Source organism: Pieris brassicae, chromosome 1 (genome assembly GCF_905147105.1).
Source record: "Pieris brassicae chromosome 1, ilPieBrab1.1, whole genome shotgun sequence".
Lineage (NCBI taxonomy): Eukaryota > Metazoa > Arthropoda > Insecta > Lepidoptera > Pieridae > Pieris > Pieris brassicae.
The window spans coordinates 6,927,447-6,953,311 of NC_059665.1; the positions used below are offsets into that span (position 1 = coordinate 6,927,447).

General features: G+C 31.6%; 1 protein-coding gene across 2 annotated transcripts; it reads left to right on the forward strand.

Annotated features, from left to right (window-relative positions):
- Positions 1-1,900: 1,900 nt before the first annotated feature.
- On the forward strand, positions 1,901-24,613 carry LOC123712256 (homeobox protein MSX-2-like). 2 transcript variants are annotated; one of them, XM_045665267.1, is made up of 3 exons: positions 1,901-2,481; positions 23,263-23,456; positions 23,806-24,613. In XM_045665267.1, the coding sequence occupies exons 1-3, from the start codon at positions 2,106-2,108 to the stop codon at positions 24,052-24,054; spliced, it is 819 nt and encodes a 272-aa protein (XP_045521223.1). In that variant the 5' UTR covers positions 1,901-2,105; the 3' UTR covers positions 24,055-24,613. The 2 variants fall into 2 exon arrangements, with proteins under 2 accessions (XP_045521223.1, XP_045521231.1); XM_045665275.1 differs by having other exon boundaries at positions 23,272-23,456.
- The last annotated feature ends 1,252 nt before the right edge of the window (positions 24,614-25,865 follow it).

Sequence of the window (25,865 nt, forward strand, 5' to 3'; positions counted from 1 at the left end):
AGGAACGAACATTGTGACACGAGAATTTTATATTTATAGAGATTTTTTTTTATATACATAACATAAATTATCGCCTACTCATTTCCCAGTTAAGAAGTACTTTCGTCTCTGTGTTCTGTGCTATCTTATTCATATGTTATAAAGAAGTAAAATCTCCACAATAAAGTTATACCCATGACGATACAACTTTTTAGGTCTGAGCCGCAGAATTCTGTTTCTGTTAGGTTCATTTCTAATAGGCAACCTTCTGTGCCTAACACACACCGACAATTTTTTGGATTTAAGGCATGCCATGTTTCCTCACGGTGTTATCCTTCACAGTACGAGCTCGTGATTAGCACATAGATAGAAAGTCGAACATACGACCGCAGGGTTGGGAGTCACACTCTGCCACTAGGCCAACACTGCTCTGCACTACAAATCTTTAAATAAAATTTTCATTATTATTAGTTAATTTATTTAATATTTTAATTAAATGATTTGTACACATACGTAAAAATGCCCATATTATTAATTATCAACATTAAGTAATTTAATTACACGAATCCTATGGAAGTTTTGATAAATATCATTAACTAAATTAAACATAATAAATTCGATTATTGTCATATCAAAAATCGGTACATTACACTCTTTTCATTAAACGAAGGATAATCTGTATCAACAATTACCGCGTTAATTGGATAGGGGACGTAATCTCTAGTTTATGGACCGTATGGCAGTTGACATATGGTTTATTTTTCTTTGACACTCTATGCTTTTGTTCTTTTATTGTTTCGTATATCTATAGAAATAAGGTTCAAAATTGTATTAGTGATCAAAATGCGCGAACATTTCGATCCGGGTTTGACGTATTTATGTCTATTTAATGACATTGATCTTGTTAATTTAGTGCCATCTATGAAGTGCATTTATAGTACAGATTAAATAAAATATTAGATTAAAACACGTGTAAACATAAATAACAATTATACTTGCTTTGATATTATTGATTGTAAATCTAAGCAATTCTGAGTTGGTCATAAAGAGTTAACGGTTATTTAACGATTTAAGATTCGTAAGATATAAATAAGAAAAATACATAGGATTTTAATTTTGAATTTTTATTTAACTAAACGAGTTTTCGTATTTGTAGCACAAGTCTATTAAACTGACTTTTTTATTTAGGCGTAATTAAATTTATATTTTCTTCAAATTGAAAAAATAATAATATGTAATATCATAATTGCTAAATCTATTTAAGAAGATATAGGCTTACAACAGATACTAAAGATAAGTATTCGTTGGTAATCATTAAGACAAATTTTGCTTGGACATAATTAATCAAACAAATACAATACAATTAATACATCGTTTACAGAAACAGCATCCCACCGAAACAACTAACAAGCAGAACATTCAGCTAAATTAACTCCAACTTGCTAAGTTCCCACAGACAATATAGACGTTTCAACTGCCAACATCAACGTTTGCACCTAGCCCGTGTCATAAACAAATCAAATATGGCCGGCCCGAGATATTAATGAGACAATGAGACATTAGCTCGCTACAAAATGCCTCCGTATTCGCGAATAATTAAATCGTAAAGTCCCCTCCAACGTCGGTAGTCTATTTACTCCTTTTTCATTCAACACAATAGCAACTTCAATCTGACGTGTCCACTGCTATTACGTCACTAGTGCTTATTTTATCACAATGCAAAATACACTTTATACACTGCACATAAGATTTAGAATATTAGTAGCAATGATTATTGTATAAGGCGTACTCCATAGAGGCGATTAATTTGAGCGCGACGGTCCCCGCCTACCCAATCTCGCGTTTACACACATGTTGAATTGTATCGTTGTCTCGTTCTGGCCGCGCCGCTTATTAAAATTCCTCGGTTCGTATCTGCGTCTCTGTCGCTTCGGGAGAGGCGGGCCGCGATCTCCCCAATACAGCCGCGATTACCGGCGAGCCGCCACGCGAATCATTTTGCGTACGACTCGCGAACACTGCAACGGATTACTTGAGTGATCTGTGATTAATCACTGTGAACTAGTGATGTGTTTGAATTGAGAATGTCACCGCCGGCGGGGAGGTGATTGGGAAATGTCAAATAGATGATGAAGACGTCGCTCGAATGCGAGCGGTCTGACACCGCCGAGAACGGCGGGAAAGGCCGCATTTCCTTTAGCGTAGACTCTTTATTGGGGAGTAAAAATGACGCGCCGAGAGACACTCCGGAGCCGAGTAACGATAGTGTGATAGACACTGATGATAGTGATGTGGATATTGAAGATGTCGAGTCGAATGTGGGAGATGAACGGGACGAGAGAGAGAGTAATCAAGATGGAGAGGAAGTGGAAAGGACGGGCGTTGTGGTGCCGCAGCCGCTACTACCTAGGCTGTATCAAGGTCCTACTCCGCATGCCTGGCCTTTCGGAGCCTTTCCGTGGATGGCACCAAACCCTATGTTTCGAGGGGGCTCACCTAACAGTAAGTTAAATAATCTATCGCAAAAATCCAATAAGACATTATCAATGCTAAATTTGAATAGATAATATTTGGCGTGGTCTTGTTAAATATATTTCTTATTCTACGAGCGTTAATTTATACAATAAACATTTTTAAGCTTTTAAAGATTATCTGTTATTTACAATGTCTGTTTACTCAAGGAATGTAAAGAGTATGTACTATATAATTACTGAATTTAAACAAAAAAAATGACAAAACAATTCTACATCCAAATCATTCAAATTGATAAATTTTGTAATATTTTTTTGCATACAAAAAAGTTCGGCAATTGTTTTTATTGTATGTTATATTTACTGACAATAAAATATTTTAAATATGACATAAAGGACATGATTGTTTATTTGTCACATCATCAACAAAACTTTAGAAATCTAAGAATTAAAGAAATTAAATTTAAAAATAAAGAAATAAGTAAGATTTCTCCACTATAAATACATTACCATCAATCAAAAGTAACAATATTTATAAGTGTAAATATATAAACTATATCAATAAAATCTGTCTTTAAAAATTATGTTTTATACTATTAAAATATTTTTTATTATAACAGTTGGAAGAACAGAATGTATACAAAGAATATTAACCATAGAAATATCACAAGTTCAGATAGATAAAAGCATTCTTTAACGCATATAAAATACGATTTATTACGTTAGTTACCTAATTCGAGAGCTTCTCAGCAACGGTGGTCTCCCCATTTGCAACGTACAAATACTCCAGCGCAAGTACCTAACCGTATCGAAACAAAATTAAACGCAATATTTTTTACATGCATAATTACAAACGGGAGCGGATAAGTCTTTAAAAACCCCAGAAGTCATCATGATAAGGCGAAATACAAAAACAAAAAATGTTAATTACCACAAAATGCAACTTCATCAAAGTTCATTGAAATCCAAATATGCAATGTTAAAACAAAGAAATTATAATTTGTATGCTAATTGTCAAATTAATATTATAACATGAGAATAAAGAATAAATAACTGCTTTAAACGACGGAAAATAACTGTATTATAAGAAAATTTACAACGCTCATAATTTTTTCTTCGTTCTTAAATGAGAAAAATATTATTTAAATATATAAAACCGATCACAGCATTATTAACAAACAATAACCGTACTCAGAGATGTCCATTAATCGTTGATTAATTTAAAGACTGTTTATTTTAAAAACCGTTTCACCACTGCTACGAAAATACCACCGTTTTTGAGAAGATATAAACCTCTTATCCGCTTCTCATAACTATTAAAAACTTACAACACTTAACATTTTTAAATATGAAAAATATTAAATGAATGTACCAAACCGATCATAGTATTATTAACAAACCGTAGATTAATTGATAGACTATTGCATTTAAAAACCGTTTCACCTTTGCTACTAAAATGCCACACTTCTAAGGAGGCATTATACCCGCTTTAGTCACGTCTCATTCCTATTATGTAACCGATAACTTTTAATGAACCTTTCGTACCCCTGTCCACTCGGACTAATAGTAATTAGAAAACTTTCATTGAGAATTTTATCACGTTGCTACTTCGCCTATACTGTAAGCATATCCAGCAAGGCAATTTTGCTTAATAATTTCGATATTTCGTTTAGCGATCCCTTCATAATCAATATTATTATAAATGTAATGTATTTATCAACACGTGGTCACAATGTAGGTACACCAGGGTTCTCAGCTTTGCTATTATGTCTTGTAAATCAGTGTTATTCTGCACTTCTATTATACTTGCGATAATAATAATAATCCAGTTGCGCTACAATCCTATACGGGTAGACAAGTACATAGTATTCTGTCTGAAATATCAATTTTTGAATTTGAGTCATGCCAGTTTCCTTACGATGTTATACTTCACCGTACGAGTATTAGATGCTTGCATAGACAAAGTCCATTGATTGACACAGCCGGGAATCGAACCTACGACCTAAGAGATGAGATTCTCACGTTGAAGCTACTAGGCCAATCTTGCTTTTGAATTGCGAATGTATGCTTGTTATTCCTACACTATGTGAACTGACCGAATGACTGGTGGTAGGAGACGAAATGTTTTAACTACTTCCTAACCCACCAGTCATACTTAGCGCCAAGTCTCGAGTATGAGAGCCTAATGCTAAGACTGGCGTCTATCCTAAAGTCATGGATTCTAATCTCTACCGTACATGTAACTTTTTTATCTATGTAACTTGATGCATGTCTTACTTACTTACTTAATATCCTATAACCCCTAGATGGGGCAGAGAGCGTCCATAGTGAGATTCCATCGCGTTCGGTCTTGAGCCTCGTGTTTTACCTAGCTTAGTCTTTCCGGCTTTCTTTGCCTCGTCTGCAACTGTTCGGCGCCAGGTTTGTTTGGGACGGCCACAAATCTCGACAGCCTCTGAACATATATTTATTTTATTTATACTGTCACATTTAAATTGGAAACAGACAAAATAAATGAGTAGTGCTCGATAAAAATTCTTAATGAATTAGTCATTTTTCATGTTTATTCTCTAATGTGATTGTTTTTCTTTCGAATACGATTATTATTTATTTGTTTTTAGAAGAAAAATAAATTATTTGTTGTAGAAACAATAAAAATGTTGATTTCAGTTTTAGGTGTAATGTCTCCGAAACCTAGATTAATGGTTGCTATAATAATAATTAGTTTCCATTTTAATCTCAAATATATACATTAGAACAAGGCAACATACTCTCCCTTACGTAATACATAAAAAAGGAATAATCCAAAAATATAATAGAAAAAACTAGGTATGTGTCGATCACTAATATGATATACTGTTCCTATATATATCTATAACAGTTTAATAGCTTAAGTCAAAGTCATCCTAATAAACGTCTCTGACTGCAGCTTAATCCAAATTATCTTTCCACTCGATGTATGATTAATTTTGCAAATACGTATTGTATACAACTTTTTTGTGTCTGATTCGCAAAACTTTATTCGCTGAGTCATTGTTATTCGATTTTCCTTTAAAATCTCATTATTGTTCGTATTAAACCAATTAAATTAATTGTACAATTATAATTGAGTTAATTTCATTGACAAACAAAATATACGATAAAACATTATCTGTCTGTCGCTTCAATCAACAAATTTACAATTTGATAAAACTAGTTTCTTTGGCTTCATTCATAAAGATCATCGTATTATATATCGTAAATATAATTTGAGAGAACAATCTGTCAACAAAAATCAATTATAACCGTTTATAAAAGTATACCAAATTTATAGACCAACAATTAATTAAAAATTTAAGGCCTAAAAATTTAATGAGAATTACGAGCATTTGATTTTCATGGATTCTTCTTATTCACAGCACAAGACAGTCATTGCACCTTATATAGGAACTCATACGATATGTTTCGTATGTGTAAACGAATTTTAACTAAAAAGATAGAAAAATGTCAAAAGCCATTTTATTTTACTAAACTATTCCTACAGCTACTCATTAAACAATACTCAAACAATTACATTATACACAAAAGCCAAAAACGGAATACATATTCAAACATAAACATAAAGCACAGTTTTACCTATTTATACAAAAAATTACGAAGTAGAAACTCATACTAAATTCTCAATTATATGTTCTAAGATTTATTGATCATTATAATAAATATTTAATATAAAGGAGGAATAACAAAGCCATTATTAATAAAAGATACGAGAGATTTTTCAATATGTTTTAAGCATTTTTTAGTCACATTAAATATACCTTTAAAAATAATAATGATTGAAACGGATACAGAAATCTGACCCCACTAGATTATTATTGTGATTAATTTCACCTTTGAAACATGTCAAATTAAAATAATTTTCGTAAGTTTACTTGTAGACTCCATTACTGGCAATCAAAAATTTCTAAATTAGAAGTGTGACGTTTACTAGCTACTATATATACTATCACACTGCAATAGATTTTTGTGTTTCTTGAAATGGCAACTATAAAATGAAATGGAAGTAATGACAAATTTAGCTGTTTCTTCAGGTCTTGGTATACGAATAGAAACTAGATGTTTCTATACAGTGTACTGGACAGGTCCCAGCGAATTTGTATGTAGGTAAAGCTACACTCTTTTCTAAGAAGATTTTAATCCAAATGAGTGCAAATGAAATTTATAAGTTTTCTCTGATGTAGGAGGCTTTTATGGTACGTGAGATGGCAAAGGTCAGTATTAGTAAAAGGCCAGTATGTCAGAGGTACTCGTATTTGCGAACAGAACTAACCAGGTCATACAGCCAGAAAGGTACAGAGTCGTATGCCTGGGTTACAAAGGGCTTATTTACGTACGAAACGCTGCATAATTTTCTATACTAGTATGTATACATTTACTATTACTTTAAGAAATCAATAATAAATACTTAAAATTCCTTTTCGGTAACAGAGTCGCGTTCTAAACTAGTATACAGACTGTATGCAAATTAAAAACAAAAACTAATTTTAAAATTTTAACAATCGTGCACGTTAGATTAAAGGTTAATTTAACTTTGTATGTTAATTTGATATGTTTAAATTTGGTTAAAGATTCCTCAGGTAGCATACGAATGTGTAAATTAAAGCAACTTGATTTGGTAAATTTACAAATCATCCTTTAAAGAACTACGATTTTATTTATATTTTTATACTTTTTAAGATAAACATACAATTATATTAAAAAGCTACTTACTATATTTTTATATAAAGACAAAATGTGTTATTTTTGTAAAAATCCAGTAGATTATTGCAAATAAAATATACATTACAATTACCGTAAACCATTTCAACAGACTTATCAAATTTAGTTGTTGGCCTAGTGGCTTATCTGACTCTCATCGCTGAACACATAGGTTCCAGTCCCGGCTATTCGGTCCAATGGACTTTCTATATGTGAATCTATCACTAGCTCGTACGGTGGAAGAAAACATCTTGAGGAAACCGGCATGCCTTTCACCCAAAAGGGTGAGAGCGTGTGACAGGCACAGGGCCTATTAAAAAAAAGAAATGATCACGAGACAGATATACATATCTGAGACACAGACCTAATAGCTTAAATTGCCACTGGTTTAAACTTGTGAAAAAGAGAATTAAATAATGATTAAAGAGAATTGTATCCTTATGTATCTATTCTGTGCCCAGTCCCATGTCCCAATGGAGGTTACGGAACTTCTAATATAGTGTCTATTTATGATGAATTGTACGTCACCGCTGAATTAATGATGTTTGTCTAGACAGGGCGGACGCATTTTAATAATAATACCGAGATGTCTTTGTGGTTAATGAACTCTGTCTTACTATAGACAATTGTTCTATAGGTACACTATTAGCTGTGCTCGTCATTAACATAACATTTCAATTCGGACCAGTTCCGTATAATATTAATTTTAATAAATTACAAGGTTAATTTTTAAGGTGAAAAATTTGCCTTTACAACATCAATTCCATGTACAATGTACATCGTTCCACCGTTGGAACCAGCTGTCATCTGAAGTATTTACGAACCACTTCGACTTAGGGTCCTTCAAGAAAAGAGTGTACCAATTCTAAAAAAGGCTAGCAACTAGTCCTTTGGCATTGAGAGTGTCCATGGGCGGATATCACCTAACATAACTTTTGTCAATTAAAAACAGATCTATGTTGTTTCTTTAATATTATTGTCTCAGGCTAATAGATAGAATTTATAGTCCTCCAGACTTTCTCTATGTATCGTTCAAGCAGTGTTTGATTAATTTCTGTCATGAATAATGTTTTTATTTATTATTATTGAATGGTAAAAATGTGTGAGTCGGGGTCCGAACGCATGAATTTATAAAGCAAACTTTCGATTAGGATTTTTTATGTATAATAATGTAATAGTATAAACCAGTAATATTTTATTATAGATAATAAAAAAATTCCAAACCTCGAATTCATTTGATTGACATTCTATAATGGTAAATGGACATCTGCTTTAATTAGTGAGACGTGAACGAATGATATTTACTAAACACCTCGTTAAGTGATCAATTTATTAGTTATATAAATGTTTATTTTGATGTTTGGTTTTATTATAGACCGAGAGCTAAAATAGATTTGCTGTCGATTTTTAAAATTTGTTCAATCAAACTTATGACAGGGCCTAGCCATTCATACCAGCCAGCATGATTTAAAAAAAATGTGGAAGAGAGCTCAAATTCCCCTTAGTTTATTTACTAAACCTTATATATATAATACTAAACCTTTATACTCAAAAATAGTAATTGAATCACTCACGTTGAAAGATCATAAGGTTAGTTAAAATACGTCACAACTTTAAATAAGAATATACCCAAACAAGCATTCTCAATCAATTAAAACACAACAGTCTCAATATTTCTTCAGTGTGTTACCAAAGGTACCTAAGCTTCTTTGGACATATAGCACGCACGATAACTTGGAAAAGCTTGATAAAAATATTGTCCTTTAAATCCAGCTCCTATACTATAAGGCATCAATCAAACGTTTATTACATCTAATTATTTATTCCGATGAAAGTCGCGTTGACGGGTTTAAAACCGCGTAAAATGATCCAGTGTGGTTTAACAAGGTCATTTGTAAAGCTGCGTGCTTATCTAATAGACGACATCTAGTGATAAAAGCCAGACAAAGAAAAAACACGTATGTTTACTGCTTAAGTAATTATTACAAATTGAAGTAATAAACTGTATTTTTGACTTCGCCTCAGATTGTATTTGTATATTTGATCATTGTTCTATATAGGCAAGTAAGCTCATTTAATACTTTAAGTGTATGGCAATTTAATACTTTAAGTACTAAATAAATCATTATACGGCCGTCGAGCATAAAACCCCAGTATTAGACTGGCAAAATAACTTTCGAGCATATAGGGATAATTTAAAGGATTATACGAAAATCTAGAGACAAAATGATTATAAGGCCACAATCGTAGATACATTTTATTTTTTTAGAGATTTGCATCACTATACGCTGATGTTTATATGAGATATTATGTCCACACAAATTGTTATTTATATATAATATAACAATTTATTATAGTTAATACTGTGATCTAACACTTTTGAAACGAAATTTAATGTTATAATTACAATGGCTTCCGGTAGCAGTGTTGCACGATTGGATTATTGTTGTCCAGGATTTTTCACGACAATATTCGTTATATCATTTTAAATAAAACCATATTAATCTGTCAGAAATTACACCATCTACTGGTGAAACCGTACAAATGCGTTCAGAAAATTTTGACTTTATTAGATAACGGAGATTTTGAAGTCCCATTATTGGGACCTCTGGCTGCGGCGTTGAAACTAATCAAAAACCGTCTATGGGGGCAAACTTGTTGTGGGTTTTATTGCAAAGAAGGTTTCTGTGTTTGCAGAGTTTGCTTACAATCGAATTTAGGTGAAAACCGTTCAGTAGTTTTTCTATCATTCATTCATTTAAAATGTCATATAATCTGTGAAGTCCCATTATGGGCTTCAATGGCTGCGGCGTTCATGCCTCAAACCCATAGATGGGAAAATGGGATGGTAAAATGATTCAATACTATAATAATTAAATCTAGTATCCATTACAAACGAATTGGACAAGCCTAACAAACTGTAGAACGCAATTACAATCCAACTCAACTACGCAGTAAAAAATAAATCATTTTCGACTCGCGCTGATTTGTAATTGTAATAAAATATTATTTATATTTTAATCTTAAATAACGTAAAAGGGAATTAATCGTTCGTATATACGTTTAATAAAAACCAACAATGACTGTAAATAATTGATTTCAATTCAATTTAAGCATGCGCGTGACATTTTACGATTTGCTCGATTACTTTCGTTTCCAATGTATTGGATTGAGATAAGTATTAAGTATTTCTATTAGGAACAAAGAAGTAATTGTGTGTTTATTTAATAAACTGTACACGTGAATTATTATGATATATATTTTATATATTTCCGACAATTTAGTGACTAATAATAACGTAAGATCAATAGAATTTCAAGCTATGCTTCAAGCTAAGTATATAATAATGAAATGTATACAAATAGAACTCTTTAAATATAGTTTATTGTTTGATAGTTTGATCATTATTCGTTTCGAGCTTCAGCTCTAGAATTGTCAGTACATAAGAATTTATGTATTCACACTTCTTGCACAAGAATGAAATAATAATATACATCTCTATCCATATCTTCTCCATATCTGATTCCATCCTGATCAATCCTAAAACTCCTTCCTATCTCATAAAAGATTTCAAGTTTTTCGGAGCTCATAACTCTACCTTTCTTCTTCAATTCTTTAAGATCTCTGCAGTCTTCACTTCTCGCCCTTATTCGCTTAGCTCCTCTATCTTCCTATAAATTTCTCCTGTACCAACATTACCTGTCCACATCGTATCCCTAACTTTCCTACTAACTCTTGTGAAACTGTTCTAAAATTATTCATGTATACTTTATGTTTATTTTTATTTTAGTTTTGCCGATATATATTTATTTTTTCCACTTCTTGCTTACCTTATCTAATATATTTTTTTCCACAGTGGTTGCCTGTTGCCTGGAAGAGATCGCTCGAATGCGATGAGGCCGGCAGTCCTCCATTTCATTCAAATATGTCAATGTTATTATGTTTTTGCAATGTAGTGTTATTAAATTAAAAATAATATTAACAATAAACTTTAAAAGAAGAAAAAAAGTAAAGGACTTAACGGCTTTATCGCTTTAACCGATCTCTGCCAGGCAACCCTAACAGTTGTAACAATTAATAATAAAAGTAGTGAAATTTGCACACTTTTCAACAAATGTTGTATTTAAAAGCAGTGGTTTCTGACTCTGAGGTCGTGCATTCACGGCAATTAACACTTGAAAAGGGACAAACATCGTGTGGACAAAACATAAAACAATTTTTTTATAGGCAGTAGGTACATCCGAATGTTAAGTGCTACCGCCCCGTATCGACACAAACACTGCCAGAGGGTTTCACAACTGCATTGTCGGCCTTTAAAGAATTGGTACGCTCTTTTCTTGATGGACCCTAAGTCGAATCGGCACCGAAATACTTCAGTGGGCAGCTGGTTCCCCATATGTGATGGCTGATCACCTACTTGACTGTAAAAAAAATACGAATATATAAATATATGTGGTAGGTACGCATTTAGGGTTGTAAGGCCTCTGGAATATTATTAACTAAACAAAAACTATAATATAAACTAAATATATAGGAAACAATGAATAAATATTGAGTTACTATAATAATGGCGTTGATGTTGCTTTTAGGGTGTTTATTCTTTACACGTCGTAATTTTTATCACCTTATTAACTCGCCATATTATTCTGTGATTGTATACTCCGGGAATGTTCGATGATATTAGTTTCAATTGTATTGTTTACAACAAAATTTAATTTATCGATTTTAATCGACCATGTCTATACAGTTTAATCATTTTCTGAATAATAAAGCAAATGCATTTGATGCATACATTCAAGTAAATTTGATTGATTGACTGATTAGTTGGTAACTGATATAGGCGATTATTATGATTTAGTTCATTTAGTAAAGCATATAAGTAAATTACAGTATGAAGTTAAATACAAATAAAAATTTGAAATTAATCAAATCAAACACACGTATGGACTAAGGCTACTGATGTGTTTGGTACAGTCAGAGGTAACATTTATTCGTATATTTTTGGAGTTTAGGAATAATTATTAGCAACAAACATAAACGCTATACCATAAATAGTATTCTTAATATTAGACAGAAGTATTTAGGAAAGGAAATGTCTAGAAGGTATTTTTTTATATATAGGGTTTGCTTTTTGAAGTTTTTGATAGTACGCAGCTGTCGTATGTCATATTTAATTAAATTTAATAAACAGTATATCAACGCGTTATTCGTTATCATTTTTAATCGTTCATGATAGTTAAATGTATTTACAATACTAACCATTCCCCGTGCTTCACTCGCATTCAAATCCATGCATGTTATAAATGCTGAAAGTAGTTGACCAATATTTTGCTATGGATATTTTAACTACAGTATCTTCGAAGACATTTTATTTATATGCATATACTTGTTGTATATTGAAATCTTTCGATAAAGCTTAATGTTAGAACAACCTGGATTTCCATACAAAGATGAATCTAAAAAAATCAAATTAAATTACTTACGGTATAATTACGAAATTTATAATGTCATCTATTAGAAATGATAATCATAAGGCTTATAACAAGACAAAAAGTACACAACAAGTCACACTAACAAGTACATTGATTGTTAGTGACAGTTTACAAAAAGCATTTCTATGGAATATCTCATGTTGTGCTCTATACATTAACGGTCTTTATTTCCGTTCATTCATACAGTTCTATCACTTAGCAGTGTAACATTCTGTTGAATTTGATATTTATATTACGCACCGTTTGATTTTTATAAGAAAATATGGAATATGAAAATATATTTCTATAACAAAATGGATTTTTATAAGATTTCTTTATTAAGGTACGACGTATACCTATTAACAATATAGATAAGATTTTATTTACCACTATTACTATTTATCAATCATTAATGTTTTGACTGCAAACGCTTACTTCGTATAAATACGTCAAATAATATTAGCATGTTTTAATTAAGAACATATTTAGTTATATAAATCTGTTATAATCTGTTTTGCTGGTAATTTTTTGTTTTTCTGCAAAAAAAAATATTTTTGTATATTTATATTTACCTAAATTGTCATACATTTTAGTTAAAACTGTTTGTAACATATAGCGTAGGTTTAGGACTATATATGATATGGTAAACTTTAATAAATAAATAACATAATTGTGTTATGTTTATCGATAGAAATATACGTTATATTTCCGATTAAAATATCACCCGTTCCGGAATCAACGCATGATAAAGAAACAACAGAAAATTATACTACGAAGAAATTTAAAATAATTAGTTTGTTCGAGTGATCATAACTCAAAGTTCGTATAAATAGTTAATCTATTTGTTTACCAATAGACAACATTTATCTATAGATTCAGCATTCATCTAATCCAATATCACGTTGACATTTAAAGCGTATTTTGTGCGCTAATCTATTGTTGATGTCTTTAAAAGATTAATAATCGAAGAAGAGTATTACAAAAAATTAATTCACAAATTATTTCCTGAGTATGAATTATTATTTTAATAGATACTGTATTCAAATAAAAAAGTGAAAACTAAGCATTATATTTATATTATTTATTACCTTAAAAATATAACATTGCGTACCTGGGCCACGTCTTGCGCCATAATCGCTAGCAACTTCCACGACCATCCTTCAATATATTATAATGGGTAAAATCCAGGACAAATGGCGTGTTTGTAGAGGAAAAATATGGCTTCGTTACATTAGGGAGTAATTTTATACCGGTCGGTATTACGAGTACGGAACAGTTGCTACTTCTGGCATAGGACAAGAGACGATTCACGAGACTGACGGTCAGTAATGGCAAGGCACCAAAAGAAGGTCTAATTGAAGTAGAAGACGTATCGAAAGATTTGAGTTCAGAACAAATTTATTTGACTCGAATACTTGAATCCTTTGCCGAGATTCTATATATTTCTAAAGTATTCGATTATTCGATTTATTCGATCATTCGTATATTATATATGAAACAAAAGACTTATCAAACTTTTATTTTAGAGAAATTACGTCACAATTGTTAACATTGATAGAATAATTATAAATAAAATTTAATTCTATTATATTTTAAAGTAAGATTTTTTGTTCGAAATCAAATGTATATATCCCTTTAGTAATCAAGAGATCAGATTTGGTATATTATAGGAGTGTTTTGATTTAAGAGTCGGCTACAACTGAAATGTCTCATGAAAGGTCTTCTTCAACGAGGGACCGAGAGCGCGTAACAAAAGCCGATTATGTGTGATTTCTGATTAGTGGGTGATCTGTGATTAATCTAGTCGCCATTGACTCACAATTCGTTTTACATTTACACTCTTGTAGATTATATCACAACAGTCGCATATATGTTGTTTTTTATCTATATTTAAAGAAAGTAATGAAAAACATTTATTTGGTTAAACAATACATACATACAAACATAATTATTTTAACTCGGCTTTAAACTCGACTATCACCAGCCAGCCGGTTATATACACAACAAACAAAAATGTTGCTATAAATAAAAATAAAATTATTTATAAAAAGAATATGTATTTTGTAACGAGACTATGCAACTTAATTCCAAATTTAAAAATGTCTATTAATTGAATTTGTCTTTGAAACCGTCGTCTCAATCACTGGCGTGAAACTCAAATTTCCTGCGAGATTTCTTAAATCGAGCCTAAAACCGGGCAATAAATTACTCGATATAGCAAGAAACCGTTTCTCCGTTTTACTTAACAAGCCACGGGCCTGGTTTTACCTTAAATGAACAGCAATTAGAGATACCTCGTATACAACTTTCGACTTACAAATATAGTGTACAAATAGCTTTATTTCAACCTCCTTTCTAGTTACGATATATCAATTTAAAAATACCAATTTTTATTTAAACGAAGGATTTATACGTTTTTCTTACATATTTGAACATGGTTTTGAGCGTTCAGGTACCCACTACTGGAGAGAGCGGCATCCTCACTCCATTGACGAATGTGTTAAATATTTCTATGAATGTCATTATTATATGTATAATGTTTGTTTGTTGCGTAGTCAAGTTGGAGAGGGCTGAATATTATTGCATATGTAAAATTTCTAACTTGAACACATATTATTACTAAATATTCTGCTTTCAAAATGATAGTGTTATCTTTACATTAATACTGTATATATAAGAGTAAATTTCGTGCCGTTATTTTTAGTTAACTTTACGGTTATTTACTTATTAACCCATCGTACAAATAATAAGTATTTAACTGACAAACGAGTATAAGGTAGCCGTTAATGAGACTATGTTGTGTGATTTTTTTTTTATCTAGCAGGCGTTAAACGGACTGGAGGCTCACCTGATGTTAAGTGATACCGCCGCCCATGGGCAGTCTCAATGCCAGAGGGCTCGCGAGTGCGTTGCCGGAACGTACCATTTCTTGAAAGACGCTAAGTCGAATTGGTTCGGCATTATTCAGTGGGCAGCCGGAAGCAAATACCTTCTAGTTGGCAAATAGCATAAAAATGCATTCTCGCTCCAAACACGTAAAGTTAACAACGTAAAATTCATTTTCAAGTACAGATTACACTATCATTTTGAAAGTAAAATATCATAAATGTATCTCTACTCAAGTTATTACGTTCGAAATATTACATAATAATATTGCCCAACTCCAACAGAAGTTTTGGTATAAAAAAAACTAGGTTTAAAACTTTACGTTATCGTACCTTAAGACTTTCATACAAAGGTATGTTACAAATCAGTAAAACATGATCGCAAGACCACTCCGTATCCTCTCTAGTTTCTTAATTATTATTGCCATACAAAAATATCAAAAAACGTTAAGACCCCAGGGGTCTTACAGTAGCAATTGCACAAATATGGAAAAGTGAACAAACCGATGACAATTACGAGTGCTAACAAGATCGCTCCCCTGCTAGGTCCCCTTTTGCAGTGATAATTTCTCGTAAGTTATATTAAAAAAAAATACCGTTTCCTTAATGTTTCTAGCTGTTGCCACTGAATACCAATGTCGCAGAATTATTTACAAGAATCGACCCGTTTTTGTTCCAGCTATATGTTTCTATGTTTGTCCAGTGGGAGGCACTTAGATAGCATTTAATATTTATGAGTTTACACACTTTAAGATGTAAGTAAAAAGCTCTGGCAGGTTTTACAATACTCTAGTCTATGCCCTTAATTAAGAATAAAATGTTAAATTATATTTTGCTTAACAAAAACATAAATTTAACCTTCTAATACTTAAACATATAATTTTACGAATAACATCAAAATGTAATCAATCACTGGGACTCAGATTTCTGTTTCTGTTTCATGGTCCTTTGTCAATCTAATAGGGAAGTAGGTGATCAGCCTCCTATGCCTGACACACACTGTCGACTCTTTAAGTCTAAGGCCATCCGGTTTCCTCACGATGTTTTCCTTCACCATCCGATCGAATAGAAAGACTTCCTTGGTGCACAGCCGTAGATCGAAATTACGATATCAGGGATTTTTTTTTCAAGTATTTGATCAGCTTCCTATGCCTGATACACACTGTCGACTCTTCAAGTCTATAGCCATCCAGTTTCCTCACGATGTTTTCCTTCACCATCCAATCGAATGTTAACACATAGAAAGAGTTCCTTGGTGCACAGCCGTAGATCGAAACTACGATTTCAGGGATGACAGTCGCACGCTGAAGCCTCTAGTAACAAGAACACTGCAAAATATACTTGATATATATAGAATCTGGATAACATACATAAATGTCAAACCCTTTATGTATTACGAACAAAATGATCCTTTAATGCTTACACAGCTGAGCATGCATTAGGCAGGTGAGAATTTTAAACACCTTTGATTTTTATACTTAAATTTTTTATTATTTAAAAATTTATAAATATCCGGCGGCAGTAAACTTGATTAGTTTATGGCTCTACAATTTAAAAAGATATAAACGAGAGGATAACACTAACGTTGATTGAAAATATTTATTCAATGTAGGTAATTGAAAGTGATAATCACTAGTTTGCAGGAGGGAAACCAAATTATTGGATTTGCATTCCTTTATTGCCTCAGAATCCTATCATAAAATGTGATAAAGCCAAGAGGCTGATTGCAGGTGGTTAAATAATAATAATAATAACCACGTAAAGCTTGACATTATTCTAAGAAATGTATTGAAAATCATTAGATAATGTTTTTATTATTTACACACAGTATTTTATAATAAGCGTATGATCGTATCATGACCATTATATAGTTTAAAAACATAAGTAACTATACTTTAGCTTTAGTAGTAAATATATATTGAGTCTAACTTTAACTTTTTAATTAAGATATTTTATTAAGACGAATTTTCGCTATAGATATATGTTGTATATTACTCAATTTTTTAGAGACTTTATCAAAATGACTTTCTAGGGTTCTTTTGTTTTTATTTATTAACAAGCGAGATCTTCCGAACCAACTCGACTCCGGGACCTTCAAGAAAAAAAGCGTACCAATTCTTAAAAGGCCAGCAACGCACTCGCGAGCCTTCTGGCATTGAGAGTGTCTATTGGCGGTATCACGTAACATCAGGTGAGCCCGTTTGCCCCCTGTTCTATACAACAATAGTAACCAAAAAAAACATAGGTCCAAATACCAATACCAGAATTCTATATCAATAACACTTATAAGCGACACTGCGCTCAGGAAGACCTAGGACTTGTAATAATAATAACAGCTATTCGAAGCATCGAACGCCTGAGTTGAATAATGGCGGAATTTATCCATACTACCAAAACTATTAAGCTATAGAAATACCGTATAACCTTTACACGTATTAACTACGCAAAAAGAGAAGCATGCGAATTGTGCCCTAAAATGTCTGCGATATTAATAATTACACATTTGTCAGAGTCTTAAAAAGAGAATGTCTGGCCGGCTACCATATTGGGCACATGCCACTGTGCAGCTGACCAATTACCGAGGTGCGCAAAAAGCGTGCGCAGACAAATTGTAAAATTGTTGCGCGCTACGCGCCGGTTGCAAAATGGACGCGAAATGTTGTTGTGGCTCTATTGCGAGTATTGTTGTTGGAGCACAGATTTTAAATGATTTGATTTTTATTTATTTCTCTTCTCTTCTTCACGACTGAAGTGCCTGTCTTGACAAGCCCTTACCGATACGTCGACTATCTGCCTTCACACCGATAGGGATCGGGATAGCCCCAGATGTTATTTAATTATATATGTGGATATTAAATGGTGCTGATATGTTAAAAATACTGTACCACAATAACGCGCAAAAGGAATCAGAAATCTTTTTTTTTAATAATTTAATATACCTATTAACAAATTGATCTATTTAACTTGTAGGTATATGTTTTATTAATATTGTAAATTTATTAGAAATACCCTCTTTAAAAACTAATGTAGGTAGGTAGTTTCAGAAACAGAAAAGCGAGTAAGGGTTATTTTAGTTCAGCAAAAGATGTTTTCTGACAAATTATATATATATAATATAAACAGATATCTAAAAGGAGTACTCCAAAACGGCACAACGGATAGATATTAAATGCCTTAATACAACCAAAAATTATATGAAAAATAAATAGAGTATTGCGTAAATTTCTCGAATAATGTTTCGTAATACATAACAAGAATTATACTCAAAACATTTTTTTCATAGTTTCCGTTTTATTTATTTTTTGTTTTATTTGGTGATACCTGTTATTGTATGAGAAGAATCGTTAATCATGAATCAAATTAACCAAGTTATTGATTACAAAAATTAACTTATTAAAATCTACTTGTTATTATTTTTAATATACTTAGGGGTTTCAAACGTTAATTTATCGTATTTTTATTTCATTTTTCAACAACATGTTTATGAAATACATCTATTTATTGGTAATTTTATTATTACTGTATTTATTCAATCGTACGAGGCTGAATCAAACACAGGCTTCATCTGATTGCATATAAAAAACTGTACGAAACAAATAGATACTGAAAACATTGTTAAGACATGACGGCACCACTGTTTTTAACATTAGCCACCTACATAAACAATAATACAAAAATTATAATACAGCAGTTATTTTTCTTAATTTCTATATCCCAATACATACTCGTTGCCCACCGTAATCATACCTGAAAAACAAAATGCGTCCGCCATGCGTGAATGTTTTTCTGTCTCCGTTACACTTATCACTAATTAGACACGAGTGACAGAGTGGCACGACAGTTTTCCATTTGCTAAAGGTGAACATTCCCAAGTTTTTGCAAAAGTGTCCATTTTGATCGAACGGTATGGGTAATAAAATATAATGAATTAATTAATTTTTATTGCCTACTGTATTGAAACAATAAACGTTTATAACGGCCTCTTACGTAAATAATAAATGTATGTAATTATTTTATATATTAAAATGAATGAGTCCTCTTTTGTCAAAGAACAAACAAGAACTTTTGCAAAAGAATTCGTGTTTATCGTTGCTTTAATGAATAAACTCAAATTTTATTGACATAGCACTTTGAACTGTGTATCATAATAATAATATTACAACAATAAAATATAAAAAGAGCGATGGAGAAAGTAGTCAACAGAAGAAATAGAAGAGCTAATATTTTAGTATCCAAACAAGATTAGGAAGAGCAGAAAAACACCAATACATAGACTACAATTATAAATGGGAAGACGGGAGTGTCATTTTCCCTAAGACGGGACTATGTTAATACACTGTACAGTGGCCAGGTGTTAACCAACCTTATGTGCCATTTGAAACGTTGCTTACATATAGGTAAATGTTAGTCGCCTATAGATAGAGACCGCTTGTGTTAAGGCCTCCTCCAACCCTTTCCAAATGTCTCTATATTTGTCAATAGTCAGCCTTTTCCTTCTATTTCTGTCACTTCAGCCCACTGTATTTTGGCCGGCCCACTTTTCTTTTGCCGTGTGGTTGTATAGGTATGTCACCAGAGCACCATATTGCCATTTAAGTTTCTAAGCAAGGGATTTCCTGCACATGGGCTACCTATTAAATACTCATAACGTAAAAGATATTCACGAACACGATAGTATCTAACTTGTACTCTATTTTCTATCGGATAAATTTCTTTCAAAATGTGTAATATTTCTTTTTTGATATAATGGCTTCACAATAATGACTAGGCAGGTCTTTGAGGTGTCATAAATACTTCGCGTAGACGCGGCCGGGGGACTTCGTATCCTAATATGTCTGATATATGTAGAATATATTTAAGAAAATATTTTCACATGATTTTTTTTTTAATTTAATGATTAACATAGATATAGTAGTTCCATATACTTTGCACCATCATTCTGTTCGTAAACAGTTGTAACATAAAATATACAAGCAAAACCTAGTTTAGAAGTATTGATCTTTTTTCTATGTTCTCATTAAAATTATTAAGTTGGCGAGTTAAAATCATTCAGTAATTAATTAAGTCCCTTATCAGCTGTAATTGGAAATAATAATGGAATGTAGACAGCAAAGAAACCAATTAACAGTCTGTCTATCGATTCACAGTCTATGCACTCACAGTACTGACTTATAAACTACAGATAAAAATTGATACAATAAGTTACATTAATTCTGTAGATTTTTTAAACATTTGTAATAAAATGAAACTGTTAATTGTTCTTTATATAACATGTTTTTTTATAATATTAATTAGGGTTTAAAAACAATATCAACTATGATTTTCTTTTTATTAATTTTTCAATTCAAGTATATTTGTATTCTTAAAAATTTGATTAACAAATTACTTTTTCATGGCACTTCACAGCTAATTTAATATCTCTCACACTATAAACGTACTAATTCAATTTCCAATCTATTGATACCATACACAAGTGATTGTGTCTGTCGATTCATCGAAAAATCAATAAAACATTGATCGGTGAAGCATCAATAATTTTATTTACCGGAAAATGCTGAGGCTTTTATTTTTTCATTTGTATTTAATTGGATACATTCACGATGTTCTTAGTTACGACCTGGTGTTCTTAGTACGATTTTTCTATTCATGTGGTTTAGGAAAAAGCATGAGATACATTATGTATCGTATATTAAGATAATTCGTTGGCGCTTATTGATTTTTTACTTTTTAGTTGATTTTTTTGTAAATTCTAAATTTGAAAATTTAATGAACTTATTTGTCAAACATTAACTTCATTGATTCTCGATGTTTCCATAGCCATATGCCATATGACCTATTCAGGAATTGTATATATATACAATTTCATATTTTTAGAGTGTAGGCTTAGGCAGGTACATTAATATAAATTCATATGCCTAAATTATATACATAGTTGTATATGTATGTTTACCTTACTTAAAGCAATAAAATTCGCTATTTAATAATGACATAGATCACAAACTATGATCAAAAAGCAACTCAAACGAACACAAATGTGCAATCCTTATAAATCCTACCAATTTAAAGCCTTAATAAGCATCTGCATAACGCATTCATCCACAGATTACAATAATCCAATTAAATTTAGACATTGACAACTAAATCCTATTAAGCATCAAAGAGCGCGCATAATTGGACGCCATTACGCGGTAGCGCAAATTGTCTATGGTCTGTCATCAAAACAAAATGGCGGTGCCGTACGCGCGGGAAAATAAATACGTTTCGAGATGGATATTATATCTTCATTAGCGTAGTGCATCGCATTGATACGTCTGCGGGTTCGGCCATTGAAATTGTTTGTATTTTATCACTCGCAATAGAGCCTTTTTGGTTTGTCTCACTATTGTATCGAAAGTTAACATCTGCTGTCAATGCAGCGATATTTAATGGCAATATGAGTGGGAAAGTCAGTTTTGAGAATATTGTATGCTATTCAAATGTCTCATAGAATTTCAGTTAATATCGTTGGTAAAGTAATATGTAGTTGTTTCTATTTAGTTGCATTAATACGAAATACTTTGGTTAGTATTCCGGCAGCGTATAATACTATTGACGGTTGACCAAGTATTTAAAAGATAGAATATTATCTGTAGGTACGTATAATGAAATAATACAGAAGTGCTTAAGTAATACATAGAAGACTTGAGAGGTCACTTACTAACCGAAACTGTCACATAAAATAGGTAAAAGTTATAGGTCAGTATTTCGAATTCAGAATGAGAATATTGCCTCTACTTTAAATTAATAAAAATAATTAGTATGTGGCAAAGACCATATAAACAATAAACTAATGAATTTCTAAATGAACTATTAATAAAACTGATCAACATAATAAAGGGCTCGTATGAACTTAATGTTTGTGTGTTAATGCAGGTCAGGAAACCTGTCAATGAACGGTAAATCAATGAATATATTAATATTAGTTATCGTAGCAATTTTAAAGTTGAATAGACTATATTTTACCAAATCGACTTTATTTCATAAATATCTTTAAAAAGATAATACTTAATAAACTTTCGTATAATTAAATTATGGCATAACATATGATTAAACGCAGAAAGACTATGAAATAATACACTTTTTCAGTAAATATTGATTGCTTATATTGTTCGCGATATAACCGGATGCACGGATTTTGAATCTATATTGTTTTTGAATAGAATATTAATATCGAATCGACTGTATAATAACACATGGACCTGTTTCCGGCGACCTAATTATATTAAAATCGATAGAAATACAACTGTGAATTATTTAATAAAATTATGTTTATGCGCTATTGAAGCGCCTGATGTAGGTGTATGTGTATTATTTATAGGATATCGTTTGATTCAATCATTTTAAGTTTTTGTAGTTTAACACTTCTAAAACAAACATTTTGAATTTGAAGCTGTCTCATTCTCTGCAAGATCTTAATTGCAAAGACGCTTACACATATACACTATACTATATTCTACTTAACATGAACTAAAATAAGTAATAAATTTTAAATATTTCACAAAAAAAATTATATTATTAAGTACCTAATAGTACGAAGGACCATTTTCGTTTGATACTGACGCTCTCGATTAGATGTCGAGACGTTTAAGAGACATAGCATAAATCTGAAATGAACTTTGAACTTTATTTATAGGATAATATATTTCTCGAATATCTGAAGTATAAATATTACAATGGCAGTTTTCTTAGCAGCACCCACCGGACCACCAGTGGTCAGATGCCAACTCCGGAAACACAAGCCCAACCGGAAGCCGCGTACACCCTTTACAACGCAGCAGCTCCTTGCATTGGAAAAGAAGTTTAGAGACAAACAGTACCTGAGCATCGCGGAGCGAGCTGAGTTCTCTTCATCGCTAAGACTAACGGAAACTCAGGTAATTCGGTTTTAAAGTTATCTAAGATTTATATAAAACACACATCTTAATAAATGTTATGTCCGATGTCTTCCATCACAGTTCAACCTGATGTTAAATGCGAACAAAGAAATAAAATCTATTGTGCCACAGCTGGGGCTCGAACCTACGACGTCAGGGTTAAGAGTCGCACGCTGAAGCCATTAGGCCATGACTACTTAGTTATAAAATAATAATCCAAATTTATATATAGACGAAACTTTTATTAAAAACTTAAAGATAGCACATACCGTAGCAACTAATTAAAGAGAAAATGTTAAGACTTTTACAGTAAAGTTTATTTATTGAATTCTTACGTCAATCTTTCCAGGTAAAAATATGGTTTCAAAATCGCCGAGCAAAAGCAAAACGACTGCAAGAGGCTGAGATTGAAAAGCTAAGGCTATCTGCGAGACCGTTGCTACCACCTTCCTTCGCGTTGTTCGGGGGTGGGGGAGCTCCCCCCCTATTTGCAGCGATGGCCGCAGCCACAAGACCCCAACTGAGTTTCTTAGGGGGACCCCCATCTCACCAACACGCCATTAATATGAATATCCTGAATTCCTTGCAACCGCATTGACATTCAGAACACGCGAAAACGCGTGAACATCCGCCATCTTGAATTGGCGGGAAATGGACAATTTGAATTTCAAGACTTGTGACAAAATAATCTGTAGGAATGATTGTGTTTTAAAATATGATTTATTCTTTATTTTAGTTTACTTGTAATATGACACTAAACATTGCAGACCATATTAATTATACCTACTTAATAAACAAGAACGAAAGTAATAAAACTTTTAAAAAATCTACTTTTGATTTGTAACTATAAAAAGACTCGGATACAATTTTTTTATAGTAAAATATATGCAAAACTTGCTCAGTAGTGCATGGTATGAATAACAATAAAATTAAATAATTAAAAAAGAAATCTGAATATGGTAGCTTAATATTTAATATAGTCTTCCTGTTTTAAATTCCTGAGTATTGAAAGACTTCCATTCAAATATTTTGAACAGTTCCAATTCCATTATTTATTGGCCAAAATTTTTAAAATTCTTTGTATGTTAGTACAATTGTGAGTCAATAATATTTATATTTACATCAACAATATTATTATATAAGTTAGAATTGTCTATTAACAGCATTTTATAATCCGGCTTCAGCGAGAAAAATGTCGATATAATTAAAAATGTTACCGACTCGATACAAATGTTTGAATTTCGTAAGTTTTCTTGCTCAGTTTTAATTTATACGACATATACACATTATCAATATTCCTTGTAAAAACTACAAAAATGAATATGTTTTATGATCATTGTAAATACATTTAGCCATACTATGCGTAGTATATTTAAATAATAGGTATGTTAAGGAAAATTAAGTAGTCTTTGGAAGACGATGGAAATTTTATTTATTATACAACGATATTTTGATTTAATTAAAATTTTAAAAGTTTAAACGAATATCAATAAAGAGTGTATTATAGATTCAAGAGTCAACAAAGTCAAAGTCAAAAAAGTCACAAAAAGTTAAATTCGTCGTTTTCAAATTTCAAAATACTTCCAGCCTTTTAAACTAAATAATTTAGAAGTTCGTCGACACCTTTCCGATTTTTTTTAATTGATTGTGGTGTAGTATTAAAAAATGATAAACAAAATTTGACATCATTGTTCTTAATTTAAATATTGTAAACAGCTTACATAAATCTATAATCTGTGGAAATGTTTTAACATTTATGGTACGTATTCGTAAATGAGCCGATATTAATTAGATCTTTTGTTCTGCACTGTATTTGGCTAATTAGGGCATTTGTACAAAAATTACATTGATTTGATAGCAAAATTATTGTAAATATTTAATTTATTCTATACGTAAGATGTTAGGCTAGATTTTTTAATGATTAAATTGCGGTAGGTATCCTGTTACATAGAGTTAAACTGTAAAATATCTTTGTTTTCTTTACGATAATGAAACATATGATAATGAAAATAAAACGAAGTTAAAATTGCTGATTGTTTTATTAAATTGTTTACATAATCTTGATGAAGTTTACATATAGTTTACCACAAAAAAAATTGTTGGCACAGATGGGTAACTATATATTATATTATATTTTATTATATGTTATTTATATTGTATAAAACAGACGTAGACACTCCTAATTTAAAACTTTGACCTTTAGCACTGCAGTAGCTCATTTAAGGTCAAATGTCGACTACTATGTATGGGGATGCCATAGTCCTTACATGGTTGGTAAGTTCTTTTCTTAAAGAAGGCATTCAAATGAAAAGGGCGAAGGGCAAGGTATTTATTCCTCTTTTAATCAGTGAACATAAAGCGGTGGGCCCTAAAACCAGAGCTATATAAAAGCAAATTTAAATTGTGTTT

Bases quoted from the DNA above. Each gene is read 5' to 3' on its own strand.
- LOC123712256 (XM_045665267.1), top strand. From the start codon at position 2,106: ATGATGAAGACGTCGCTCGAATGCGAGCGGTCTGACACCGCCGAGAAC. The intron at 2,482-23,262 runs GTAAGTTAAATA...TTACAATGGCAG, and splicing joins TCGAGGGGGCTCACCTAACA to TTTTCTTAGCAGCACCCACC. The intron at 23,457-23,805 runs GTAATTCGGTTT...CAATCTTTCCAG, and splicing joins TAAGACTAACGGAAACTCAG to GTAAAAATATGGTTTCAAAA.